This window comes from Rhinolophus hipposideros (genome assembly GCF_964194185.1).
Source record: "Rhinolophus hipposideros genome assembly, chromosome: 8".
Lineage (NCBI taxonomy): Eukaryota > Metazoa > Chordata > Mammalia > Chiroptera > Rhinolophidae > Rhinolophus > Rhinolophus hipposideros.
In genome coordinates this window covers 52,748,935-52,771,714 of record NC_138054.1, presented here as the reverse complement: position 1 = coordinate 52,771,714, position 22,780 = coordinate 52,748,935, and the positions used below count along the sequence as shown (strand labels likewise).

At 39.7% G+C, this 22,780-nt stretch overlaps 1 protein-coding gene across 20 annotated transcripts in view; it reads left to right on the top strand.

Annotated features, from left to right (window-relative positions):
- Positions 1-22,780, top strand: part of FGGY (FGGY carbohydrate kinase domain containing) — a 661,235-nt gene that overhangs the window by 428,144 nt on the left and 210,311 nt on the right. For all 20 annotated transcript variants that reach the window (XR_013993878.1, XR_013993879.1, XR_013993880.1 and 17 more), the window contains one exon: positions 1,424-1,539. Coding sequence is in view for 17 of the 20 variants with exons in the window: in XM_081057761.1 (XP_080913887.1) it covers positions 1,424-1,539 (116 nt within the window). In the remaining 3 variants the exon portion in view is untranslated. The remainder of the gene's footprint in view (positions 1-1,423; positions 1,540-22,780) is intronic.

Sequence of the window (22,780 nt, the reverse complement as noted above, 5' to 3'; positions counted from 1 at the left end):
TCCCTGAAGATGGTAGGGAGCAATTGAAGAGTGTTAATCAGCAGCTGATAACATCAGATTTTATTTTATGAAGTTTGCATACAGTAAGGAGAACAGATTGGAAGGCAATAGGACTATAGGGAAGACAAACAGTCAATGACACAGTGTGATAAGGGCTGTCACAGAGGATACCTGCATGCGCTGGTAGCTCAGAGGAGAACTCCTCACCCAGCGCTGGGGACTCAGCCCAGGCTAAAGGAAGTGTTGGAGTTAGCAGGGTGAAGAGCTGGGAAGAATTTTTCAAATAGGAGTAGGACAAAGGCACAGAAATGTGCAAGAACATGATTTTTTTTTTTTTCCCCCAGAGAACTACAAATGATGTTTTATTGCTGGAGTATAGAATGTTAAGGGTGAATGGATGAGAAATGAACCTGGAGAGGAAAACGCCTTCCAGATTTCAAGTCTTCCTCCTATTAAATATTACTTTAGACTGGAGTCTCTCTCTCATATATATCTATATTTACATCTATATATCTATGTATCTATATCTATATCTGTATATCTATATCTGTATATCCATATCTATCTATATCTAGCTGTCCAAAAAATGTGTACACATTTTTAAGGAAAGAAAAAACTGTATTAAAATTGTAATATTCAATATATACCAATAACAAAAGATGAACACAGGTCATGTGTATACATTTTTTTGGCACCTCTCGTATATATTAGGTTGGTGCAAAAGTAATTGCGATTTAAAAGGTTAAAAATAATTGCAAAAACCGCAGTCACTTCTGCACCAATCTAATACACACACACACACACACACACACACACACACACACCAGGCACTTTTTAAAAAACTTTTCTTCTAGAGAATTCTAAACATGTACAAAACAGAGTAATATAATGAACACCATTCGCCCATCATGCAACCTCACAACCACCCACGCATGGCCAATCCTGCTCCATACATAATGCCATTCACTTCCCCTTCTCTTATTATTTTGAAGCAAATCTCAGATATTGTATTATTTTATACATAAATAGTTTAGTATGTATCTCTAAATAAGAAATATTTTTTGAAATATAACCACAATTACCAATATCATACCTAAAATGTAGTAATTATGTTCAGTATCATTAAATAGCTTAGTGTTGTATGTAATTTCTAATTATCTCACAAATGTCATGTAACTATAAATATAGATATAAATACAAATATTTATAAGCACTGCTTGATCAGGAACTACATAAGGAACAAAGAGGCATCTCAATCACTAACAGGTGTAAATGGGGACTTTTCATCTAAACAGGGATGAAGAACTAATTAGTTTGGTTTATTCTCCTTCAATACTACTGTAGATATCCGGGTAGGCATTTGGCAAAACATAAAGGAAGCCTAGCTTATGTTATTGGTTCTACCTCTCTCCCATTTTCTTAGGTCTCTCTGCTCCCTGGTGTGCAAATGGACTTACTCAGCAGAGAAAGGATGGGATGACAGTTTCTGGAAGATGATTGGATTGGAAGACTTTGTTGCAGATAATTACAGCAAAATAGGTAAAAAAAAAAAAAAAAAAAAAAAAAAAAAAGATAAATCTGGAGAGTGATTATGTGTATGTATGTATGAAGATCTTGGTGTGTTTTTGTTTTTGTATGAATTAAAATACAGGAACACAGCCCTGTTTTAACAAGAGAAATAAGTTATGATGTGTAGACCATGACTAGTAGTCCTCCTGGTGAGACTAATGGGAGCTGAGTAGGGGTGCAGGCTATGAAACTGCACTGAAATACAGAATCGTAGACAGTGGGCTAGACTGAGGAATTCACGTGCACGGAGCAGTGCGGGATAGCATAATCAAGAGGGCGTGTAGGGATCATTTCCAGTCATTACAAGGAAAATGTTTTGTCCGTTAGGTTCAAGGAATCCGGCAAGGTCACGAACAGAGAAAAAAAAAAAATTGAAGAGATCAAAATAAGGAAGATCAGGAATAAGACCGAAACTGGGACATGAGCCAGTGGTTTGTAACTAAGACCATAACGTCTCTGACTTCCAGTTTTAGGTGGCACTGACTAGATAGTAAGGGTGTGGGTGACTAGTAGGGATTTACCTGGTGCAAAGAATTCAGGTATTACGTACATATAACAGTAGCTGACATTTTAATGTTTAAGATTTGCTTGTTCATTTCACAGAAAGGTATTTATTTTTTGTAGCTACCACTTACAATTCTAGTAAGCTGTCATCAGATAAGTAGTTATACCTGATTAAATAGAAATACTTCTTTATTGTTTAGTGTTTCGGCTAGGATGGTGTAAAAAAATGAAAAAGTACAGTGGATTGAATAAGATAGAGGGTTATTTTGTGTGATAGAATAGAAACGAACTATAGAAATGATCCCTGAAAGTATAGTCTTTTGTGTGATAGAATAGAGATAAGCGACTGTCAGGGCAGCTCTGCCATTCTCCCAACATGGCCTCCAACTTTGGGTCCAAGTTAGCTACTCCAGTTCTCATCAGTTCCCAGCCAGTGAGGGGAACGAATGAAAAGGACCAGAGGAATCCATACACGTTGTTTTGGAGGGAGTATAGCATGGAAATTGGCCGTGTCATTTCTCATCACATCCCATTGACCAGCACTGTTCATAAGGCTCCACTAGGCTTCAAATGTAGCTGGGAAATTTAGTCATTGGCTGGGCAGCCATGCGTCTATCCATATGATTGGATACAACTTGAGAGTTTTGCTTTAAATATTGGTGCACAGCTATTGTGTTTCCCCGAAAATAAGACCTAGCCAAACCATCAGCTCTAATGTGTCTTTTGGAGCAAAAATTAATATAAGACTGGGTCTTATTTTAATATAATATAAGACTGGGTATAATAATATAATATAATAATATAATATAATATAATATAATATAATATAATAAATACCAGGTCTTGTATTAATTTTTGCTCCAAAAGATGCATTAGAGCTGATGGTCCGGCTGAGTCTTATTTTCGGGGAAACACGGTAGTAGTGTCTATTACAACTTTGGGTCACCCTTGATAACTGAGTCATAGTAGGTTATTTCAGTTCTACCTTTCTCTGGTGGAGTCCTCATCACAAACTCTGTCAGAGTTCAAGAATATAAGGATAGAAACATGAAAGATCCCCGTAGCACCTGTATTGCCGTGTTTTAGACAACACAGCTTGATTTCTGTGGTCTGTTCAACTCCTAATAGGTAAATCTGGAGAAAAGAACAGAGCCAGGCAGAAAACGCCCTTTCGGAATTTCTGTCGCTCAGTTGAAAGCATCTCAGGACCTGAGCTGGTAGAGAGGTGGGGAGGAGCTTGGGACCAGGGGAAAAGAGGAAGAAGCAAAGCAGCAGTCATTAGTCATTGTCTACTTTCCAAGTCTTTTAGTAGGTGATTGATTTTCTACATTATCTTATTTCGCTGTCACAAACCTATTTGTATAGGTGTTTCTATTTTATAGATGGGAAAACTGAGATTCAGTTCCTTGTTCACTATTAAGTTGTAGAGTCAGTATTTAGTAGAACTTCCCTACTAAAGCAGACGGCACCCTTGGGATACGTGAGACTGAGGGAATTGAGGTGGCTATACAGGTGGCCTTCAGTGGGACTAGGCAGCATCCAATATTTAACTCCCAAAGCCAACCTGAGCTAGATTGGAACAAGTGTTCATACCTGGACAGGCATAGGGATATCAGTTGATGAGTGGGTATAACTTCACAGGGCATTGATACCTTAAGTCATATGGTGGTTTTTAAAATTCTGGCTGTTCAGACCATTAGGAGTCAGCAACCAAGGAATAGAGTCAATAATTTGTTCTAGGGAATGAGGGAGCTGGCCAGAGGATGGTGTGCCAGGACTCCTGCCAACCAGCGTGAGGTTTGGACAGTGCCTCAGGCCCAGCAGGGGAAATGGGCAACCAAACAGGAAAGTCATACTCAACTGAAAGCTCCTGGAGGGCAGGGACCCTATCTGTGTCATCTTTGAGTGCTTTGGCAGAGATGCTGATAGATGTCTACTGACTAAATAAATGGGTAAGAGAGCCCTTTTGTGTGCTTTCTGGTATCTTTCTTTATAAGGACACGAATTCAATCAGATAAAGGCCTTACTTACTTTTGGGACCTCATTTAACCTTAATTACCTCTGTCTAGACCCTATTTCCAAATACAATCACACTGCATGTTAGGGCTTCAACATATGAATTTTGGGGGACAGAATTCAGGCCATAGATGAGGGTGCTGGTGTGCTGGTCATTAGAGCTGAGGCAGGGCCACCAGTCCTCAGTCCCCAAGTGGTGTTTTGGAGGCTACTTGTGGGCTTCCTACCTGGATGAGGAACCATTAGGACTAAGTGTCAGGGAGGTGCTCTTGTCCTGTAATTAAGGGGTACAGGCAAATTGAATCGAAAACACTGAACGAGGAGTTAGGGTAGTTGTAATTCTAACCCTAACAATTCTCGTCATGTGTCTGTGTCTCCATAGACTGTGAAGCCTATGAAGGATATAATTAATGGCAGCTATTAAAACGAATGGTTTACTGCTTCTCAGACATGGTGCTATGCATTAGAACCATTATCTTTTTACATGTTCAGAACTATGCAATGGAGTGATTGTATTTTTATTTATCCTGTCCAGCAGCTGAAAATCAAGGTTCAGAAAGGGGAAATGTGTCTAACGAATGGTTGCACAGTTCGCACGTGGTAGGAACAGAATTCCCGCTCTAACCACTTTGCTATACCAACTTCCAAATAATCCTCACTGTGTGCATATCATAGGTAGCAAACAAATAGCCATCCTCCTTCTCCTTCTGTGTTTTAAACACATTTCTATGCGCTTTTATGTACCTTAATGCACGTAATTCTCCCAACCAGTGGCAAAAGTACATGCTCTTACCTTGTTTACAGGTGAGAATCAGAGAGATAATCTAGTAAATTTTTCTAACCACATGCAGAACCAATAAATCATGTCAGGACTGAAACCTTTCCAGTGGGAGGGCCTAGAAGGAGCTAATAAGTTACTGGAATACAAATTTCAACTTCAATTACTTAATTTTTCAAGTGAGTTTTAAAATGTATATGCCCCCCGCCCCCAATTTAGTTGCTTTGTCCTGAGTGTCCCTGTGGTATGCTGAACATAGCTTATTAGAGCACATGTTGGTTACCTGTTTACATGTCTTGATTCCACACTAGTCTGTGTGCTCCTTCATATCCAGTTGTTCATTTATTTACCTTTGTGTTCTTGGTCTTGGCACAGGGCATGGCACATTTCTGTAGCTAAATTACTGTTTGACTAGTAAGTTGATAAATCAATGACTGAGATGGCTCATACTGGCATGTCGCGTTTTTTTGCTTTTAAAGCTATAATATTTCCTGATTTTATCAGTATCTTTGGTGACTTGGGTCCAACTTCAACTCTGATTTTCTGATTTTAGCAGGTCCTCAAATAGCGTTGTTTCTTATAATGTTGATGAGGATAAAAACATCAGTTCCCACTGAAGCCACTGCCTGTGTGGAGTGTTGATATTCTCCCATGTCTACGTGGTACTCTGGTTTCCTCCCACCTCCCAAAGAGGTGCACATGGGTGTATCTAAATTGTCCCAGTCTGACTGAGTGTGGATGTGTGTGAATACACCCTGCCAGGGTGAGTTCCCTCCTTGTACCCTGTGCTTCCTGAATAAGCTCCAGGCACCTGTGACTCTGAACTGGAATAACTGGGTTAGAAATTAATCATCTTACTTGTTTTAATTACTCTTTCTTAAATGTATGTATAGCTCACATTTATTTCAGTGTTTGATATTAGAAGTGTTTTGAGTCTTTATTTGGATGTTTGGTGATATTTTTGTGACCAGAAATATGCCGTAGGAACTTAATTCTTTTTTATATTAATTAGCCTATGAGAAAATTGGTTTCATTATACATCATTACAGTTAAAGTTGCAGTTTCCATGAACATATCAACAAGTGAGGACTTACCTGTATTTTAACTTTTGGGTGCTTTCCTTCCCCTTGCACAAGATTCATGTTTATTTTATTTTTTCATTTATTTTTTTAATCGAGTTATAATTGACATGCAACATTATGTTAGTTTCAGGTGTACAAAGTAATGATTCAACACTTGTGTGCACTGAAAAATAATCACTGCAATAAATCTAGTCTCCATATGTGTCACCATAAAAAGTTACAAAAAGATTTATTTTCTTGTGATGAGAACTTTCCATAGGTACTCTGGCAGCAACCTTCAAACATGCATCACAATACCATTAACTGTAGTCAACAAGTTGCACACGACATCCCCAGGACCTATTCATTTCACAACTGGAAGTCTGTACCTCCCACTCGCTTCACCCATTTCACCCCCACCCCCCACAGCCAGCACGCACTCTGTTCTCTGTATGAATGAATTTTATTTATTTATTTATTTTTGTTTATTTGGGGTTTTTTTTGTTCTCTTTTTAGATTCCACATATAAGAGAGACCATACAGTATTTGTCTTTGTTTGACATATTGCACTTAGTATAATACCCTCAAGGTTCATCTGGGCTATTGCAAATGGCAAGCTTTTATTCTTTTTTATGGTTGAGTAGTATTCCAGGTATATATACACAACATGTATATCCATTCATCCATCGATGGACATGTAGGTTGTTTCCATATGTTGACTATTGTAAATAATGCTGCAGTGAACATAAGGGTAAATATCTTCAAGAATTACAGTTTTGGTTTTCTTTGGATAAATACCCGGAAGTAGAATTGCTGGATCTTATAATAATTCTGTTTTTAATTTTGGGGGGAACCTCCATCCTATTTTCTATAGTGACTGCACTAATTTGTACTCCCACCAATAGTGCACAGGAGGTTCTCCTTTCTCCACATCCTCACCAACACTTGTTTTTCTTGTCTTTTTGATAATAGTCATTCTAACCTGTGACGTGATATCTCATTGTGGGTTTGATTTGCATTTTCCCGATAGTTAGTGATGTTGAGCATTTTTCATGTGCCTGTGGGCCGTCTGCATGTCTTCTTTGGAAAAATGTCTATTCAGATCCTCTGCCCATTTTTAAAATCATATTGTTTGGTTTTTTTGCCATTAAGTTGTGTGAGTTCTTTGTATATTTAGGATATTAACCCCTTATCAGATATATGATTTGCAAATGTTTTCTTTTTTGGTTGTCTTTAAATTTTGTTGATGGTTTCCTTTGCTCTGCAGATTTTTCAGTTTGATTAGTATATTAGCTCTGCTCATAGAGTAATACCTACAGGGAAATATTCATTAAAAGTCCATAATGTTAATCTAGCAGAAAATTTCCAGAGTAACTTTATTAGATTTTGCCTGTTAAGTTAATGGATTTTTAATGGATGTCCTAAGGAGACATATCATTAAGCAGAATATTGCCATACATGAATTAAAACTTATTCATCAAAATTAATTGTGTAATGTTTCCTTTGATTTTCATTTCTGGTGACCTGAACTTGGAGTTTCAGTCTGAACCAAAAGTGGAAGATACTAAGGGGGATGTTAACTCTAAGTTGTGACTTTCAGAAACTCCTCTGCAAGCTACCTCCAAACTCCTACCTTTAGGAGTTCTTGGAACTATGAAAAATGAATCTCAGAAGCCTCCCTATGAAGTGTTAAACATTTCCATTGGACTCATTGCCCGTCAAGATGTGGGCAATATAGTGTAAAACCTTTTAGCAGATTTGAGCAGAGCATCGAGGATTTGAGCATTAATACAATTACCATAATTCGCTCCATGTGGAGCTTTTAGCCAAGTCTTTACCAGCCTTCCTGGACTCATGCAGTAAATAAATGCTTTCCCCGAAAACTGAACACCTCAGCAACTGATGGTCTTATAGAAGGATATTTTTGAAATAAATTATTTATGAAGTGTAAGTTAAGGATCAAATACAATATTTATATGGTGCATTTCAAGGACAGGGGATGAGATTCCCATTGTTTTAAGTAACTACATGCAAGTTTCCAAAACTAAAATGTTACTACCTAATGCCTTCCTTCAAGAAGGCATTTCGATGGTGTGGTTTGGGAACATTATAAAAATAAGGAAAAAACATTTTTTTGAATCTAAAGAATAGAGTAGAAATTTCATTACAATCGAAACTATACTAGTTGATTTAATGTTCAGAATTGATGAAGAAAACACAAATCCAGTGCTTTATGTATCCATAGTCGAATAAAATGATCTGTGTCAATAAATTCTTTCAGTTTCATGTGAATCATTCCCAGGTTACCTATCTAATCCTAAACATCTATCAAAAGCAAACAGGAAGGAAGAGATCAGCAGGGAGAAAGGACCCTTAGGAAGATAAGCAACATCCCACCTGTTCTAATCGATTATCCAGGCTCACTTTCAGCATGCCCCAGTTGCTTTTTCACTCCCTGGGAAATGTGCTTCACTGTTTTATTGGGGTAGGACTCTTTATGAAAACTCATGTGTACAACATGGCTGAATTATAGAGTGATTATTTGCATTACAGGAAGAGCTTTGTTATATAAAAGGTTCTAGTGTGTTAGCTTGTAGGTCATTCATTATTTGGGTCAGAGAAGCCAGGCAAAGAAGAAACTTAAAGCCCAAGTAGAAGGAGTTAGTAGCTGTTAAGTGAGAGGCAGAAATGAAGATAAAACATATGTGAGGGGAGACAGTTTCTTCAGGGGAGGGAGGCTGTGTGTCTTACATGGTTTGCTCTCCCTCTATGAGACTGTATTTTAGGCACCAGACACTGTGGGCACAGCCATCTGGCACATAGTAGACACTGATGAAATATTTGTTGAATGAGTGAATAGAGGTTTGAATAAAGGATTTGATAAATAAGTTCCTTCATGGCTTCAATTTTCCCTGACACGTAATGGACTCTCCACAAATTGTTTGCAATTAAATGGTACTACTAGGTGACAGGCAATGATTTCATTTTATAATTTCAGTGTTCGCGGTCCTTTTCTCAATAACACATTTGGCACATAAGAAGGGACTCCTGTGGAAGACACCCTCCAACCTGAATGATAGCCGCGGACCAACCTTATTTTTGTAGCCGATCTCTCAAAGGCTTTTCTGTGACAGGAGATATTATAAACTCCTTTCACAGAAAAAAAACAAAACCCAACCTTATTTTGGGAAGGTTCAGAATATCACTTTTCCACAGAGTAAAATAAACCGTGCCGTTAACACAAGGTGCATTTTAGACATTTTTGTCCTGTAGGCTTAAAACTGTCGGTAACTATTGACAAGTGTGTGTTGAGCATGTAGAGGTGCCAGAACTCACTACACTGTTCAGTTCTGAGGTCTGAGAACAGTTCACAGAGCCACCTGGAACGACGCGCAGCACTGGCTTTGGTTAAACTGGATTAAAGAGCTGGGGATGAGGGTAATCCTACTTCTTTTCTGAGCCCGCTGGACTTTGGGACCTACACGACACAGACTTAGTCCACTCATTGGCAGCCACGGAGCTGGGACAAAGAGACAAGAGACCTGGCTGGGCTTGCTTCGGCACTTGATCTACAGTTTGAGCTGCTTAATTCAAGAACTCAAAATGCCCACCGGCCTGAGTACGAGTGGCTCAAGAGAAGAGACACATGCCAAGCCTGCACTGACTCCATTTCCTGGCTCACATGGCTCCATGGATGTTGAGGTTATTTTTATTTGTTTTTTCCAAGTCTCGTGGATCAGCTAAGTGATTCCTCTTCCCATAGATGGAATAAATAAGCATATAGAAGCTGGAGATGGGAGTGTCCACATTAGTGCCACTTTATGCTGGGGGAGAGAAGAGGAAATCCCCTTGTGGAAACATGTCTGAGGGGTTTTCACCAGTAATCGTCAGGACCAGTGCTGGGAGCCAGAATCCAGCGATGTGATCCATAGTTGTGGGTATTGTAAAATCCCCTTTACGCTATTAATACCCAATGATCTGAATTTGTCCGGTAGAACTGGACATGTTTACAGGGACGTCATGCATTTATTCCTTAGAATATGAGACTTGTTTTTCATTTAAAGCTTTGTTGAAGTGCTGCTGGACATCAGTATCTCAAGCTATAGGTGCTATTTTTAGTCATTTGTATTGGGAAGTCTGAAGAAATCTTTGGCCACAGGTAATGCACATGTTTCTAGCCTCTGTGGGGCCTGTCGCCCCACTGTCTCCCATGTCCTGAGGGAGGCCATCCCAGTGAGTGCTCTGGACTAAGTTTCACCTTGCCCTTTACCCTGAGCTTTGATCTTACCCTGTGTCCTCTTATCACCCTTCTCATTCCCGTCCAAGCGATAGAACAGGGTCTGTCTCTCCAGTGCTTGAGACAAGTATATAATCTCTGAGTGTTGTACTGTTTTGATACTACTTATAAAATCAAACTTTTGCCCTGTGGGGAATAATCTGGAGGTCTTCATGTCAGTTAGTGATCCGATGCCCAACCATGCATCCATCCATCCAACCAACCACAGTGAGTGAATGCTTCCTGCGTGCCACGTGCTGGGCTACATGCTAGAGATACAAACATGAATTAATCACGGTCCATGCCCTTGGTGAATCTCACTTCTGCGGGACAGAAAGAGTGAATAAATCAATAATTCCAGTGTTTTTCAATAAGTCTAGAGATTTCCGAAGGACTGTGGGGAAGCAGAGCAGGAAAGCGGTAACAGCTGGAGGTGGTATCAAAGAAGTCTTCTCGTGAAGATGGTATTTGAGATGTGCTGGGAATTTACCAACGAGGGGGAAGTAACCTCCGAGCAGAAGAAACAGCACAAGTGAAGGCATGGAGGCCCAGGAGAGTGTGGAGTAGCTGTGAATTGCTGGTGTGGCTGGAGCATCGTGGGTCTGGGGCAGGATAGGAAGGGTACTGAGCTTAATTTCTAATGGGGCTTCTGTCTTCCTTGAAGATCGGGCCACTGGTATGAGACAGCGTAACAAGATTGGCTTCATTGCTCTCAAGAGATAGTTCTAATCGCTATTCCTGCCAATGCTATAAATAAAGTTGAGGGCAGTTTTAGGAGTTTTGAAGCTCCTCTGGTGGGGAGGGGGGAAACAGGCGGGGCGGGGACAGAGAGAGAGAGAGAGAGAGAGAGAGAGAGAGAGAGAGAGAGAGCCTAGCCCGTTTCTTTCCTTTAATCACATACAGTATCCGTTCCATAAGGTTTGTTGTGAAGCTGAAATGAGGTATCAGATATCGTAGGAGAGCATGGTTTCTGAAGGCTGTAGACACATGAGCTGTTATCATAAAAATGTACTTGGCACCTGGAGGACAATAATCTTCAGTCCCTCCACGCTCTGTACCCTGCCTGTTGGGCCTGAAAGAAGTAACTGTACTCCCCCTTCCTCACCACCCTTAGATTTCCAGAAGTAGTGTTTTAGCTGCTGGCCCTTCCAGGAATAGCCCTGCAGAGCCAGAAGGGCAAGGGAGCAGTGATGACTGCATCATGTGGTAAGGCAGTGGCTTTCAGAGGCTTTGCTGCTTATGAGGTTTCATGGAACTGCTCCTCCTTTCAATATGGCTTCTGGAAGATATTTGGAAGTCCTAGAAGGGTGAGCTCAATCTATAACTTCCCTTCCTACTATTGGACAGTCAGTAAATACCAGAGCTAAAAGGGATTGTGGAGTTTTTGTCTAATACCCTCATTTTGTAGATGATGAACCAAGACTCTGGGAGGAAGACTGAATTTCCTTGGTCTTGCAGCATTTCAGTGACACAGCCTAGACCGGAAACCAGGTCTGCTGACCCCTAGTCCTATGGCTGTTCACTACTCTATACCACCTTTCCTGTTTGACATTTTTCAACAAATTTTGGTCATTTGGCCTTTAAATATATATATATATATATATATCACCCAACCCATTGACCAGTCTTCAACCTTGCAATTGCAGGCACTGGGTTTTGCCCAAGCAGCCAGGGGCTGCTGGAGCTAGGAACATATTGATCAAGCTCGTAAGCAACTGTTTTAGATCAACTAAAACAATGAAGTAATATGTTAGCCATTGCCTATTTTAATGGTTAAGAGTTTGGTTACCAGAGTCGGGCAGGCTTGAGTGCAGTTCTGGCTCTGTCATTTGCAAGCCATGCAAGACCTGCCATATATATTGTTGAATGATGTACTTGATTTTTCTGAGCCTCCATTGGTATATTATGGGGATGAAAGGAAACAATACCGGTAAAGCTCCTAGCACAAAGTCTTCGGAAAATGTTATTTCTTACTACCTTAATAACTGTCCATTCTCCTGAACTTGAATTCCTCTCTAGGTAATAGGTCATGTCTGCCAAAGCCAAGACCCCTTGAATAATCCCATGTAATTATTATCAGCTTTTGACGTTGGGGAGCTCCACCGTGGGGTTCACAACTTTTTTTCCAAGCAGGATATAATAAAAGCAATCAGAGTTCTGCTTCTAAATCATAACCACATTCTAGTCTTACCTCCTTGACAGGTTCCCTTGATCAGAATTACAGGTTTTCCTAAATCCTTCAGTCCCATAACTGGCAATCTTTAGCTTTTTTCCCATGAACAAAAGAGCACATATCTATAGGCAATTAAAAAATGCAGGATACATTGGTAATAATTAACTAGGAAACTCAGTGACTGATATTCCTACAATGCTTCATGACTTTAGAAGAGTATTTCTTTTCATGCGCTATCACATTTATTTTTTCAATCAAATTTGAAAAATAGGTTTTATTCCATGTTTACATTTGGGGAAACCAGCAGTCACGAGTTTTTGAGTCAGAAAGACCTGGGATCAAACCCCAGATTGACCATTTATTGGCTGTATAACCTTGGACAAGTGACTAAACCTCTCTGAGACTTGATTTCTTTATCTATTAAAGAGGTATAGGAATACCTACCTTCCACGATCCTCATGATGGAGTGATGATGTATATAAAGTCTCTGATTTCTGGTAAGACTTCAGTAAATAGTAGCTAGATTAACCAATCCAAGATTTAATATTGTATAAAATATTATATAATGACAGATGGAGCTAGCATTGGACTCCCCATTGCCAAATCCTATGTACAGCTAAAAAGGACCTTTGATAATTATATTCAAAGGAAGGAAAACTGAGAAGGTTGGGCTGATGGTGTGCAAAGGCATGATCATATTAATAACTGAATAAAAAGGGAGAGGAAACACTCAACTCTCATTTCCCTTCTTTGCTCTCATTCCTTAACTTAATACTAGGCATTGTACTACTTGTTGGAGAACAATGGTGAACCAAAGCCAAAAGGATTTCTGCTTTCCTAGAGTTTTCAGTCTAGTGGAGACAGCATTAATCAATCACAACATTGCCACCGAGGTACATGCTGCAAAGAGCGGGTAAAGGGGGCTTCAAGACTGTGAAGTAGGAAATGTTTGAGGAAGTGATGGTTAGTTTGATGTGCATTAACTCTGTGAACGGGTGGGAACAGTGTGTCAGGCAGAAGGGACAGCATTTGTAATGACTCTGTGGCAGGAAGGAACTTGTTGAAAAAAGGCCAGTATGGCTAGAGTTGAGACAGTTGAAAGGAACAGGATGCTAGATGATGTTGAAATCATTATCCCAGAGAACTAGCTTCATTCAGACCAAATGCGGTTGGGAGACAATGAAAACACCCTAAGGCGGTATTTTGACTATCGCAGTCCATTTTATATATTCATGCCCAGCTCGGCATCCACAACTACGTAGCAAAATAAGTTTCAGATGTGATCTTGGAGCCACTGAGAATAAAATTGAGTTGCTGCTCAGAGATAAGAAATGGTCATCCATTATTCCAGTTTTCCAAATGTTTGGTTTCTGAAAACTATTGTTCTGGGTGTTTCATGGTAAGGATGTGAGGTATGTTGATTTTTATTATGAGGCGTCTAATTGTGAAAGAGGATGTTGTTAAGCATTAGCCCAGGTTCACCATGAATAAGTCCTGCTAAACTAACCTTAGATGTTGCCTTTTCTTGACATTTCTTTCCTCTGTAACATTCTCCCTGTCTGGAATTTTGGTGCACAGTACAAACTCCAGCAGCACCTGGGGCTTATATCTTGTCTGTCTGCTTTTATGTCCCCAACTAGACTTTCCATGTTTTAAGACTTGGTTTCCTCTGCCTAGCATGGAGCGCCTCTGAAATTCTGGGAGAAAAATAAGTAAACAATGACACCTTGCAAAGCTGCATATGCTTTAATCATATTGCAATTCACAGTTCGGTTTTGGACATTTTGTTGTTTTTTTCCCTTTTCCAAAAGTTTTTAACTTGGGACTTACTTTTCGGTCTGGTTGGACATTTGACTTCATGCCATATTGTTATTTAGAGGTCGTTTAAATCAGTGTTTATGGAAAGCAGCCGTTTCCAGTGGTGGTTGCCCTTCTCTGTTGCATGTGGTGTGTCATAGCCATTGCCACTTCTGCTTAGCTTCTCTTGGTCATACTGCTGGTGGGTGGCGACCTTTCCTCTGACTTCCTAGCTCCTCTGCAGTGCCCTTACCACCGGCGCTGTGGAGTTTTGACGGTGAGATACCTATCACCTTTTCAGTTTCCCAGCATGGGCTAACCTTTCTGAGAATCCACATCAGAAGGCTGCTGTGGTCAGGTTGGCAGGTCACTTGTTGACTAATGGCTTCTCCAAGGTTTGTTGGCAGATACTGTAGTGCCGTGAACTCTATTGATCCCCGAAGTTTGCCTGCTGCTCAGACAGCCTCTGTGGGCATGAAGAGGTGGTGAGTCACGGCCCCACCACCCTGCCACCCATCTGTTCTCGTGGTGAAGAAAATGAAGACGATCTCTTTGTGGTATAGTAAAACCTAGAAAGACATTAAAAATTCCGTTAAATTTTCATACCCTTTTAGCTGTTGAAATGTACAATCTATTAGGAGGGGGAGAAAAGCCTCCTACAGTTTTTTTCCCCACTGCCTTTACTTCAGAGGCTACTTAAGGGACCAGGTAATGATTTTACGATGTTTATTAATACTTCATGTTCTGCTGCCCTCCCCCCATTCTCTTCTACCAAGGACTTTTGTCTTTCAATTCGAAGTACAGAAGCTGCCCAGGGATGTTTAAGATACAGAGTTTTTCTGATGTCATATGAATATGTTGTCATGTTATGGACATTACATGTGGAGTTCTGTTGTTTCAGAGCTGGGTGGGGGTATTTAATTTTAAAATGAACTTTGGGGTAATGGAAAACAATTGGGTTTTGGAGCCATATAGACATGAGTTGGAATCCTGGCCCTGCGATTGACTAGCTGTATGACTAGTATCAAGCAAGTTACTTAATCTGTGAGGGCCTAAGTCCTCCTACCTGCCACACTGAAAAAGCAATACCTGAGTAATGCCTGGTAATTAGGATGACCTCACACAGAGCCGTCATAATGCAGGCCTCTAGGGAAAAGTCTTGTTTGATCTGAGTACTCAAATGACTTAATTTCTCCTAGTTTTTCTCAATAATTACTTGTATTCTCTCTCTCTCCCCCATCCCCCCATCATATTGAGTAACTGGCAAGATATTCCTCATCCCTTTGGCTGCTTGGGGATTTAAAGCAAATTTGAGACTCATCTATAGTGGATTTTTAAGCCATTGGTATATATGTTTAGCCCCATCTGAATTTATTTTGTTCCCATCTTTGGTTTTATTTAGTCTTTCATCCCACTTACCTTATTTTATCTTTGCGTACTAGTTATAAGCTCCCTAAAATACTTTCCAAACAAGATAGCGCATAGAAAAAAGTCTGGAACATAGTTGGTATTCAGTAGATGTTTGGTAAATGAATGAATAAATAAGTGTTAGAGAATGCACACAAACACATACTTCAGAGGAGAGTTAAAACAAATAAAAGGGGGTTGTGATCATGAGTTTGTGCCTTGGAAATATCCCGGTGAAGGCATGGAGTAAGCAGTTGGGTCTATGCTGAGAAAAGAGATAAGGTGAGAAATAGAGATTTGGAAGTCGTCAGTGTAGATAATATTTGAAGCCATAGATATGTGTGAGGGACTCCATAGGAAGAAGGAAAACGGATGTGGGGGAAGGAATTTCAGTAGTGAAAGTCCAGATAGAGGAGAATGTGCCTGCAAAGGAGGCTAAGGAGTGATGGGCAGGGACCAGGGGGAACAGCACCAGGACAGTGGAGAAGGGGAGGGAGCAATCTCCAGGGATACTGAGAGAGGAGATGAGATGAGGACTAAAAACTGTCCATTTGATAAAGTGACTTGGGGACCTTAGTCAAAGCTGCTTTATTATTTATAGTGGGACAAAAGACAAGTGTTGAGGAATGAATCATTAGGACAACGGTTGCAACTAACATTTACCAAGCATTTACTAAATGCCAGTCCCTGCGCTAGGTGCTTAGTATAAGATGTGTGGTAACCTTATCCCTTTCCCCCTTTTTACCGAAGAGGAAAATTGTGGCATAAAGAAATTAGTCACCCAAAGTCACACAGCTGTCTCGTGTGGATTCAAGCCACATGTCAGATGAGTAATCAAGAGGCAAGGCAAGACAGTCAGGTGCTAGACTGAGAATACGAGCTAAGCAAACAGAGCCAGCAAGTTCAGACAACTAAGAAATATGGTTGTGAAGGAAAGAAAGAAAAATCGGGGCAGTGCCTAGAGGAGGAATAGTTGAAAGTAGACAGAGTTTTCTGTTGCTTTGTTGGTTGGACGAAGATGGGAGAGTTTTGCTTGAGCAAGTCTAATTGCAGGTGGGGAGGTTCCAGTAGTGAGTGATATAGGTTGTCAGTACCAGAGAGAGAAGAAATAATCAGTGCTGTTAGTTTCCATAGAAGCTAGGCAGGAATGACTTCTAGAAAAGTGTGGACATATAGCCATTCTATTGTAATAGAAAGGAGAACATGGGTGCAGATCTGGGGAGGAGGAGTGTATGCCCAAGAAGTGAGTCGAGGGAGCTCCCTTCAGATGACTGCTATTTTCTATGTGAGTTAGGAGATGAGATGGTCACTTGAGAGTGTGATAGAGAAGTGGGGCCATCAGAAGTTTGGAAAAGAGTGGAAAAGGTTTAAATAGAGAATAGGGAAGCAAGGTGATCAGAGAAAACTTGGAGGAGTGTTGAATGATATTGAGAGCCTTGCTGGGCGGCTGTCATGAAGTTATTAATCTGCCCTGTTGTGTGATTTTTCTCCAGCAGTGCTGAGCATTCTGCTTGCAAGCACAGAGGAAAGAGTTGTTCACCTGTTGTTTTGTTCATTGCAGTTACCAAGTGCTGTCAATTCTATGGCCCGAATACCTGTATAATCCATGTACTCTGTGTGCTTTAAATGTTACAAGTCTATGTTCATATAATCTCCCACCTGGACTACTCATCAGCCTTGTCACACTTCTCACTGAATGGAACCTTGCTTTCTTCAATCCATTCTGCACACTGCAGCCAACACAAACTTCTTATAATGAAAATCTAATCCTGTGACTTCCCAACATAAACCTTCCCAAGTCTTCTCAGTGCTGTTGGGGCATAAAACACAGCTCCCCTCCTCCATACCCACCCCCGTCTCCTCTTCTGGCATCACTCTCCTCTTTGATCTTGTCCTCTAGTCTAAAGCCCTTCTTTCAATTATCTGCATATAACACTCTTCACCCCAGGGCCTGATCTTATGGTCTTAGTGTCTTGACTCCAGGGTCATGTTCTAATGGCAGAAGAAGAGCAAGGAAAAAGTATAAAGTGTATATGGTAACCGAGTCTGCTTCCATCCAAGATGTCATCTTTGACACTTCACCAGTCACTTCTGCTTACATCTCATTGGCCAGAATTATGTTACATGAATACCACTATCTGTAAGGGAAGCTGGAAAAAATAAAATTTTCATGGGTCACATTGCACTCTTCAATAAAATCAGAGTTGCATTACTAAGCAAAAAGGGGAGGTTGTGTACTAAGTAAGCAACTTAGAGTCTCCAGCCTAGATGAGATGGTGTTTTCCAGGTGAAGAGTTGAGTGGAGGATATTGCTGATAAAGTAACAACAGCATATGTAAACGTTCAGAGCTGAGTAATATGGTGTTTGCAGAGAAGAAGTTGCTGGTACATTGATTTTTTTTAGGCAGGGAAAAGGAAGAGATGAAACTGAAGAAATAGGCAGGGACCAAATTATGATGGCTTTTCTAGGTCATGATGCATTGGTTAAACTTTAACCTGTATATTCACATTCTCTAAATGGGATTTTATGCCCCAAGTGATATCAAGCGAGATGGTCAATTGGGTATGGAAAGAAAATTTAGAATTTCTATTAATATTTATTTTATTCTTCTTAGATTCTATTGTAAGATATGCTTTATAATACACATATATCTACATAATATTTATAAATTCAATAGCACAAAGATGTAATTTATGAGTAATAAATATATATACCAGGGATGCCAAAACAATGTATACAATGGGCACTGTGGTCACCGTTGCTCAAGCAGTAGTTCGCGATCATCAGAAGTGTCTGGACGCGGATGGTGACCGCTATGCGCACCTCTTGTAATTGCAGAAGTCAAACGTGACTTGGATTCATCTTTTGTTGTCGGCATGTATTGAGTATTACAATTTTAATACAGTTTTCCTTTCTTCAAATTATACATGTTTTTGGCGCCCTGTGTATATTGGGAATTCATGCTAAAGACTCTTTATAGTGGTACAGTCAAAATGTTTGAAAACCATTGCATCAGGCACCAAGGAACTGTTGGAATATTTTGAATCAGGAAATGACATGGTCCAATTTGCTGGAGTTTTTTTGCTTTATAATATAAAGTTCTTTAATTTATTGTCATGATTTTGGAATGTTAGTATTTGGAAAAAAATAGAGAATATCCGCTTCATTTTACAAGGAAGACAACTGACACCCAGGAAGGTTAAATAGTTAGGGACAATCTCTGAATTAGTTTGAGGTAGAAATGGGTCTCAAATCTAGATCCTGTCTCCAAATGGTCTTTTGTGTGTTTTTCCTACACAGTTCTTCTCTTCCTGAATTCTCATCCTCTTTCTTCAGCATTTACTCGTCTCATCAGAACCATGAACATGTGCAGGCAAAGTAGGGAGTACAGGTATCTAATAAACATGAATCCCAAGAAAATTGAGTTTTGCTGCAGTGAATTACCATTTTAGTCTCAGGATTCTATTGACTGTGTAGCCGTCAACCTGGAAGTCTCCAGGCGCAGAGTCCTCCAGGTTCTGTTTCTGTGGTGCTAAGACCATCAACAGTTCAGTTCATGGGAAAGACTTTTTTGACTTGGTATTTGCAAAGCCAATAGGCTAAGTAAGAGATTGAACTGAGCAGATTACTGACTTGGGAAGATAGAGCCTTTCTAAAGAGTGCACTGTTCCACTTTATGCCAGCTCCATGCATATGCAGAGACACATGTTCCCATGGGAACGTGTTTGTGTTTGGATATATTTCACAAAGAGTGTCTTGTAAAAACTGATAGGGAACAAATCTGATTTACAGAATACTATTTCCTGATGCTGTGAGTACTAGTTCACGTCTATGTTAACTACTTCTTGGCCAATGTAATTGACTTATTGTCTCATGCCTTCATTAGCCCAGCTTTGCAAGAATACGAAGAACAGGGACTTTCTGATAACCAGATGGTGGAAAAGATCCATGCTCTCCTGGGTACTCAACTATTCAGAAAATTCAGTTTATAGGGGTACAGACCAAGGGTTAGATGTCTCCAGACGAATGTGTTTGTCAAGTTGATGATCATGTTTACCAAGATCCTTTTATCACCAGCTGAGTCCTCTTTTAATGACTTACTCATAGGTCACACTGGAATTATTTCAAAAACCAGCCTGATGTTGTAACCTTGCCAGACACAAATCTAAAGTGAAGTCTGTAGTCTTCATAGTAGCAAACTCCAACTTCAAGCTCAATTATATGAATCATGTACAAATGTTTTCATATTTGAGCGAGATAGAATCCCTGAAAAAAATGACCATTTATTTAAAAGACAGAGCCTGGTACACACACACACACACACACACACACACACACTTTTTTGGATATAGGAATCTTGATTACATTTCCCAAATGTAATGTTGTGTGTGTGTGTGTGTGTGTATGTATATATATGTATATGTATATATATGAAATTGTATATATATATATACACATATATATTTGTGCATGTAGTATGTTTATACACACAAGTATAGTTATAGGAACTGATAATAACAGGGTTTTAATTTATTTGACATTCCTGCATAGTCAATGAAATTTAGTTTGAATATTGAAATATTGCTATTTCTGGAACATTCTAATGGCTCATGTGCACAAGAAAGAATTCAATATGTACCATGTAATTTTATGGTCATTTCTGAATAAACATATATATGACTAAAATTCCCAATTTTTATTACTTAGAATACAGACTGCTGCTATGATAAAATCTCAAATTACAGTGGTTTGAACAAGAAAAGAATTTTTTCTCTTGATATAGGGCTGTTACCATACTGAACGGATTCAAAGATACAGGCTTTTCAGCTGGTTTTCTGCCATTCATAGAGTTTTATCCATAACTGAAGGAAGAACCACTCCAGCCCTCAGGAAAGAAAAAAGGGGAAGGTGAAGATAGGAGTATGTTTCTTTCTTTTAAGATCATGAACCCGTAATTATAGATATTACTCTTACTCTCATCCCATTGACCAGAACCTAGTCACAAAGCAAGAACTAGCTATAGGAGAGGCTGGGCAATGTATTCTTTAGCTGGTTGGCCATGTGCCCTGCTGAAATACCTTATATAATAGAAGGAAGAGAGAATGAATATTGTGGGGGGCCAACTCTCCATCTCTGCCATACTGATTAAATTACATGTTTTCCAACATCGTTTTTCTGTCTTTATTAGAAATGGGCCTCAAATCCTGTGATTTGAGATTCCTCAATCCTAAAGAACAATGGAACAGGGTGGTATGAGAACTAAAGTTTGTTGTGTGTCTACTCTACGCTGTGTCCTTTACATACAGTATAATTTAATCATAAGCACCATGAGTAGTATTCTTTACATTTTACAGGTAAAGAAACTGAAGCTAGGAGAGCTGAAATAATGTTATAAAACCAGGAAGGGATTTGGCACCTTTTAATTATCTAATTATTGTAAAAGTTGATTGTGGGCAAATAACTCATTTTCCCTTTCTGGGACTCCATTTCCTCTGCTGTAAATTGAGGGAGAGGATTGAACTCTATCAGATATTGTCACACTGGAGCTTCTTAAACAGCTTTTTAAAACACTGATTTCTGGGCCCCACTTAAAGTCTTGAATCAGAGGAATTGGAGTGGGGCTCGAGCAATGGCAGTTCCTACAAGTTCCCATGTGAGGGTCCCCAGCCATGTTTTGAGACCCGTGGGAATAAATGGTCTCTTGGCTTTCTCCCAGCTGTCGCACACTGGAGGGTCAGGGAGATGGCTGGCTTCATCGGTCTGTATTGGTGGTGAATACCACTACTACATGTAGTGACTTTTCAACAGCTTTGGCCAAAGTTGATGGTTACCCAGGAACAATTCTCGACATGAATGGAGGAAAAGCCTGATGAAAATCACTCCTTCATGTATTCATTTACTTATTTGTTCAACATGTATTTGTTGAACGTCCCATGTGCCGCGCATTGTGCTAGAGACTAGAGACACAGAACAACTGAGACACACCTGGCCCCTGCCTGTGAAGCACATGTAGACTACGGAGAAAACATTATTGATTTATTGTTATTCTGAAAAGGAAGTGCAAAGACCTGTGAAAATAAAATACTCTTTTATGGAATTTGTGATTATCACTTCAAACTTGGTCTAAACAGGCTTATTTTCTATTGTGGTCTTAATAAATTGTCTATTTTCCTGTATTTAGTTTGACTTTTGTTCTTTGCTTTTTGAACTCTTTCTATTGTGCCAACTCAGTAAGTGGCATTTTTATTTAATTTTTGCCAACCTAGATGTTGCCTTTCCGTCCTAGATGAAACCTTGGCTTTGTTCAAAATTTGCATTTTCATTTTTAGCAGACAGTGGCACTTTAAATCAACAGCAAGAGCAGAACGCATTGTCTAAAGTAATTTCCTCACTATTATTGCAACATCAATGACATTAGAAGTCCTAGGGAGAGGAATTCAAATAGTTGTCTCTACTCCCACTGGCACCTCCAGTATTTTGGATTTTTTAAAGAATAAAAGATGAAGGATGCAGAGTTCTTGAAGGGAGGATGTCTATTATTAAAAGAGAAGGAAAGGAAATAGTGTACTGATAAAGGTTATCATTTGTTGAGAATGTATTATGTGCCAGGGACTGTAGCCAAGAATTTTACATGAATTATCAGGTAAACTTCCCAACAAACCAGTGAGGTACAGGTATCTTCCTTTTATGGATGTGGAAATCGAGGCTCACAGAGGTTTGATAACTGTCCCCCAAATCTCACAGTTATTTAATGGAGGAGAAAGGATTCAAAGCTAGACCTGTCTGCCTCCAAAAGCTCATGCCTTTTACCAGTAAATTATACACTCAGTCATTTCACTCCATGCATTTTTCATAGGCATGGCGCTGAATCATTTGGCTTACTGGTTTTCTGACTCATCTCACTGACAAGGGCCAGATCTGAAGTATCTTCTGTGCTCTCCCTTGTATCCTTTTTCTTTTTGCCCTTTTTATTTTTTATTTTTGAGTACAGGCCACCTACTCCATCATGTTCTTTGTTTCCATTGGTCTTAAAAGAATAGCTTCTTACGGACCATATTTGTGATACAGTAGAAGCCTGGTAAGCTTGCCAGGGAGTTAAAGTACATTTATTTGTTCAGGACTATAATGTTTATTTGAAAGGGAGATTCAATCACAGATCTGACTTTTTTATTAGCTTCCTTCTGTATCCCTGTGATTG